Source organism: Drosophila miranda (genome assembly GCF_003369915.1).
Source record: "Drosophila miranda strain MSH22 chromosome Y unlocalized genomic scaffold, D.miranda_PacBio2.1 Contig_Y1_pilon, whole genome shotgun sequence".
Taxonomy (NCBI): Eukaryota; Metazoa; Arthropoda; class Insecta; order Diptera; family Drosophilidae; genus Drosophila; species Drosophila miranda.
This window is the reverse complement of record NW_022881603.1, coordinates 48,145,448-48,151,533: the sequence shown is the minus strand read 5'-3', so window position 1 is coordinate 48,151,533 and position 6,086 is coordinate 48,145,448. Positions and strand designations below refer to the sequence as shown.

Sequence of the window (6,086 nt, the reverse complement as noted above, 5' to 3'; positions counted from 1 at the left end):
CGCGCGTCATGCGGCAGTGCCCCTCGGTCGGTTGGGCGGGAGGGGGGCTGCGCCTTGCCTGGGATCCGCGCGTAACAGCCTTCTGCTGGTTTCACACGGGCCACTTGACGGTGCAGTAACTGCATCGCCTCTTGAAAGATGTAGTCATTGCATGTCAACGTCCAAGAAAAGATCCGGAACGAGTCCCCGACCCGTGGCCTCCCGCCATCGCGGCAGGGATACTGGAATGTCTTGAAGCTTGAGCCTGAAGAATCTCAACAACAGTAACGACCTGAGGAAATATCGCGATAGCGAGCCCGAAGAACCCACCGACCTACATGAGAATGCTGACATCGACGAGGAAAGCAACGAGAAATTAACCCGACGCCCCAACCACGGCACCGCAGAGTCAGCAAAACCCGAGATACCCGGCTAAAAAAGACAGCATCAGCAAAACGCGGCACGCGTCTGACCCAAAACACCCCCCGGTGCAGCACAGAAGACCAAAGAAGAGCTGGCTCCGTAAAAATCGACTCCCCAAAACGGCTTAAATAGCAGCAACTCGAGCTCCCATCCATCAGTACGCCCTCAGTAGGAGAAGACGCCACCTGAACCTACAACCTCAGTCAGAGACTCGCCCGACGCAGCCAAACCAATCACCCTACCGAAACACTGCGCACCCCTCCGGTGTCAACCAACGTAAGAAAACATACAAGCTATGAACACCCTGTTGACTCTCCTCGTCCTCGCGGCCGCCGCACACGTGTCGGTCAAACTCAACGATTACTCCACTGCGAACAACATCCCAATCGTCGTAGAAACGGGAACACCCACTGGCTTTATGACCAGGTCGATTATCACACGTACAACCAAAATTTTTGTATCTTACCGATCAATCTATTGCAGAAGTTCACTACAACAAATATAAATCCGATTACTTTAAAAATTGCAGCAACGAGAATCGTCATTCATCTGTCAACACAAATACGCAAAGCAAAAAATTGTTTAAAACTGAGTATAGTGTGAAACTAGTGTCAAAATAAGACGTAATCCAAGTGGTGGTACTTTTGTAAGATTTTTTTACAGGAAAATGGGTAAAATTTAGTAAAAACTAAAAACTAAAACTAAAAAAAAAAACAAAGTTCCCCAATGTATATTCGGCGGCTTACTCATTCTCATCATTCGCAGTAGAGATGCAAAATCGGACCAGAACCGGGTCCGGAAACGCAGAAGTTCGAGCACCATGCTGAGAGATATGATACTGACAAGGTCTTCAATCAGAAGTCACTTAACAGGCCACCACCCTTTGGCAATCTTTCCATATTTCCAGCCTTAATGGTGGGTTGTTTTACCACACTCATACATATGTTTAATATTGATTATTTATACCTGAATCGTTTTGTAGCACATATCCAAAGAAGGCGCCAAGCGATTGGCACCGCCCAGCGATAGCGTAGAAAGAAAATACATTGTCGATTTATTCAAGAACTGCTATGATGCCGGTGATTTCCTATCGCAGCTGCCAGTGCCCCGAGATGGGGCATTCGTTATATTTCACATGCGCCGAAATCTATGAAAAACTCTCTAACCTGCGAGAAAAAACCAGATTCTAAATTTTAAATTTACATAAACGTATTTAACCCACCATAGCAGTTAGCTTTTTGTCTTGTAACGAACCTAAAAGGGTTCCCCCGACATATTATAAGCATAAAACCTGATACTAAATTACAGCGCCTCGCCCAACGTAAATTGAACGCATGCATAACGAAAGCGCAGCTCAGCGATAGAGAAACGCGAAGGGTTCCATCATCCCGAGAAGAAATTCGAAAAGCCCGCGGCAAAGCTCGACCCAGCTCGAATCCCATACAAAGGAACAGCCCGGTGAGAATTACCCTGGATTCGCCAACCCAAGGGTGAGTACCGGAAGGGTGAGCTGGAATCCTTCGCCAAGGAATTCGGATTCAGCCGCGAGGGTAACGCGGAAGATTTGCGGAGAAATTTCGCCGAACTAGTCGCCGGGCCCCTCGAACACGACGCCTGGGTCAGACTGGCGGAGCTCGAGCGACAGTACGCCAGATCACCAGGACGAGCCAGATCACCAAAGCCCGGCACCTCGGTACAAGCGGAGAAGCGAAAGACAGACCCCGAGCTCAGCCTACGACCCCGTGGAACCACGGGGGGCAACAGTGACTACAGTACTACAGTGACGCCGCGCAGATGGCGGAACGGATTCGGAAGTGGGGAATCCAGTTCGACGGCAGGATGAACCACTGTCTTTCGTTGAGCTACTGAAAGAGCGTGCCCTCTCGTACGTGGTAGACATAAACTTCCTGCCGCGAGCCATGACGGAGCTCCTCACCGACCGAGCCAACCGATGGTTCCGCACCAGCCAACTACATGGACCGAGTTCCGTCAGGAATTCCTAGCCTTCTTCCTGCCTCCCCGGTACTTCGAGCAGCTGGAAGACCAGATCAAGGACCGCAAACAAGCGGTAGGCGAACCGTTCAAGGACTTCGTCATCGAGCTTCGTTTGCTCATGCACCACGCTGGGTACGACGATGCCCAAGAACTCAGCAGGATCTACGACAACACTCCCCACCGTACCAGCTATTCGTGCGAAGACACGAACTACGAAGCCTAGCACAACTCACGATATTGGCCACGGAATACGAAAGTATACAGGAGCGGACAATGGCACAACGAGCGCAAAACGAAGGTGAGACGAATCGGGCCCAATTCCGAAAAACCCACTGGAACGTACCGGAACAACAACGACCTACGCGGGGCGTGCGTCCATATCCGTATGGCCGGCGGCTCCGCACGCGAGATAACTCAGATCTTGCTAGCGCGCGTCCGACTAGACGAGCGGGAGGTACAGATTCGGCTCTCAGTACTATCGAATATGCTCGAGCAAGTCATCGTGCGGATGGATTTCCTATGCGCTAGCGACACGATGATACAGTGCGGCACCACACGCCTCTTCCATCAAGGTCAAGATCAACGCCCCGTCTCAAACACGCCGATGATCACCGCCAGCCAAGTACACACCCCAGGACCCATGAACTCCCCCGAAACGAAACGAGACACAAGCACAAGAAACGAGCAACACAAAACCCACGGCAGCAATGAGGCACACTAGCCCCACGCCGAGAATCCAAAAATCAAGCAAAGCAACGAAGAAAGCGAGCCGGTCCTCTGAGGGCACCGAAGCGGTTCCACCAACGAAGGCAAAGGAATCCAGGACGCCCCTCCAGAAGACAGCACGGCCCCACCGGCCACAAACGCCACACAGCAGCCAGACGCTCGAGGAACCACCTCCGACCGCCACCCTGTCCCAGGACTGCAGCGACAACGCCATCGACACAAGAAACAAGAACTCTACGATAGAGACCGACCAGCTACTCCCGAGTCCTCTCAGGCAGGAACCGGGAAAGGCGACCCCCGCCACACGAGGCGCTGGAGCCAACACTCCATCGATCGTCAAAGACATCATGGAACGCCTCCCAGGCAACCCCTCGCACAGCGCCGGCATGCGGCCCAACACTACACCCGGAGCCATGTCCGAAACCTGCGTCGCCCAAATTAGCCGTCGGTCCAAAGCTAGGATTGCCACCGAGACCCGCACGGGCACCCCTCCCATGGTCGACACCCCCGCTGTCGTCGCCAGCACAAGCGAATACACTCGCGAAGTCGAACCAACAAGCGCATTCGATGCGACAATCCTCCCCGAGGACCCCGACCACACTTACAACCCAGGAATCGACAAACCGCCGAAGATGATCCGGAACGAGTCCCCGACCCGTAGCCTCCCGACATCGCGCCAGGGATACAGGAATGGCTGGACGAAGAGCTGCCAGCACTCGCAGACCACCAAGAGAGGCTCAGCTTACCATTCTTACGATAATCGAGCTTGAAGAATCTCAACAACAGTAACGACCTGTAACGAATGTGTGTGGGGCGAGTTGGGAAAATGGCTGCTTGGCTTGGCGTCGGTATTTTAAGGTATTCCTTATTGGCGTTAATTAAGAATTTTGAACAGTTATTAATACACGAGACGGCACAAGCAAGCACACACACACACGCAAACAAACGCACGACGATGGACACACACGGAAAACGGCGCAAGGTCAAGAAAACGTTTTTTTTAAATTGGCAAGGCACGGCACGGCGACGAAAACCGGACTTTGCATATATATGTATATGTATATGTATATGCACTTGTATTGGCTGCCGGTATGGTCAATAGCCCGCACGTCCGACGATCGCAACCTCTCAAGTGGGTGGACGAGATGGGAGTGGCAAACTTGGCCGAGGTTCATGGTGGAACTCTCATTTGTTGCCGACTGTCACTCTCCCCCGATCGCCGACCGTCACTTACCGGTGCTCTCACCCCGATATTGAGTGAGATGAAAGTGGTCCGAGGGCAGCAGCACCGATAAGTAGGCAATGGAAAATTTAATGGCTGTCTGTTAGTGGCTGTTTTTCTGTGCTGTGTGTCGAGAGAGTGTTGTTGTATTGGCTACTCTTTGGTGGGAAGGGGAGGGGGGAAATTAGTAGTGGCTGTTGATGTGCTTATTTGGCTTGCCTGCTCACGTTTAATCGCCCGGTTACTTTTAACTTCCGAATCTTAGGATCCGGTCGCGAGACGCTCCGAAGAGTCGACCGCATAGCAACATGTGGGCGATTGCATTGGCTTTGTTGGGGCAGTTGGCTGAGTGGCATCGAATTGGCAGTGTAAATTTGGCTGGGCGTAATTGCCGAATTTGCGACCGATATCACACTGGCATTGAAAAATGCAATTTGAATTTGAATTGGCTTTTGGGTGTTATCGGTCATTAAGGTCTGGTATTTACGTGGTATTTTTAGTGTTACCACTTGTATAAGGGAATATGGTAATGGCAGAAGGGTGGGGAAGAAGAGGAAAAAGGTAAAACTAATCAGAAAACATCGAAAAAATTACAATTTAACTACAGAACAACTACATAAGTTTACAAAATCGTATTCCTAATATCACAGGTAAGTAACTAAAGCTATGGAAAAACTAAAACTACGGACAAAATATCTACGATACAACAGGAGTGACATCTACAACAAAAACATTGATGCAGACAAGGTAAAATAAACGATAATTGACATATGTACATACATTTACAACATATAAACATATTATTTATATTTATTTTTATTTCTAACAGGAGGACAAACAACAACGGAGCACCGGCCGGCATAACAAACGCAATGCGAACATTGCGCTGTATACCGGCCGGCTCTGTTGTCCCCCTGTACCTTGTTGTTGGCTGGCTAGATTTTTGGTGTTGGCGTGCAGCGTGGGCAAAAAAGTTGGAGATGGCGAGCGGCTCTGGTTCGGCCGCCCAAGCTACATCTGTCAGGTGGAGATGGCGCATCCAATCAAGTGGCACTGGTCCGGCCACCCGAAGATGCATTGTCCGGTGTGTTGGCATTGGCATCGAAAAGTGATGCCAACGGTCCGTGAAATTTTAGAATAGTTTTTCTAAATATGAATTACCGAAAACTTTGGGTGGCTGCAAATTAATGTATTTTACGACGAAAAAATAATAAGTGCGTGCGTTCGTTTTCAATAGATTTTGTTGACCCCTATATTCAAACAATTTCTTTTAAGCCTATCGTACCTACGGTGGCAAAGCGGGGCGAATTCGCCAAGAGCGAGAGAGCGAGCTTTTATTGCGCTCCCGCTTTCCCCTAGCCTAACTTACACTAGACTTCATCAAATTCGATCCTAATCTTATTCGAATACAAATTATAAGCGAAATGGCGCTACACCGGCCCCGTTGAATGCCTGGAAGGCTTCAAGCCAGTGGCAGAAGCGCCAACTTGTGGATTGGCCTCCTGAACGTGGCTCCGCTGCGTGTCCTTAGGTCGACCACTCTGACCCTTCCGTCCTGCCCTGCGGTTGCTCCGACCACTCTTCCGAGCAGCAACTGTTGAGGGGGCAGGTTGTCCTCGGCGACGATTACGAGGTCGCCTTCCTTGATGTTGGGTTCCTCCTGGTGCCACTTGCATCTTATTTGCAAGCCCAGCACATACTCCCGGGACCATCGCTGCCAGAACATTTGCCTGGCTGACGA

The 6,086-nt window shown here is 50.6% G+C and overlaps 1 protein-coding gene and 1 long non-coding RNA gene across 6 annotated transcripts; both read left to right on the top strand.

The window, feature by feature from the left end:
• The first annotated feature begins 968 nt into the window (after positions 1–968).
• Positions 969–1,628, top strand: LOC117190009. Of its 4 annotated transcripts, none has more exons than XR_004473624.1 (3): positions 969–1,073; positions 1,168–1,317; positions 1,385–1,628. It is a non-coding gene; the product is annotated as an uncharacterized LOC117190009 (long non-coding RNA). The 4 variants fall into 4 exon arrangements; XR_004473625.1 differs by having other exon boundaries at positions 974–1,073; positions 1,171–1,317; XR_004473627.1 differs by having other exon boundaries at positions 1,034–1,048; positions 1,171–1,317.
• A 3,257-nt stretch (positions 1,629–4,885) lies between these two features.
• Positions 4,886–5,581, top strand: LOC117190008. 2 transcript variants are annotated; one of them, XR_004473623.1, is made up of 3 exons: positions 4,886–4,906; positions 4,996–5,092; positions 5,175–5,581. XR_004473623.1 is itself a non-coding variant. In XM_033395100.1 (2 exons), exons 1-2 carry the CDS (start codon positions 5,012–5,014, stop codon positions 5,484–5,486), a joined length of 393 nt encoding a protein of 130 aa, XP_033250991.1. In that variant the 5' UTR covers positions 4,894–5,011; the 3' UTR covers positions 5,487–5,581. The 2 variants fall into 2 exon arrangements, 1 of the variants encoding a protein (XP_033250991.1); XM_033395100.1 differs by having other exon boundaries at positions 4,894–5,092.
• Positions 5,582–6,086: the final 505 nt, after the last annotated feature.

Bases quoted from the DNA above. Each gene is read 5' to 3' on its own strand.
- LOC117190008 (XM_033395100.1), top strand. From the start codon at position 5,012: ATGGAAAAACTAAAACTACGGACAAAATATCTACGATACAACAGGAGT. The intron at 5,093-5,174 runs GTAAAATAAACG...TATTTCTAACAG, and splicing joins AAAACATTGATGCAGACAAG to GAGGACAAACAACAACGGAG.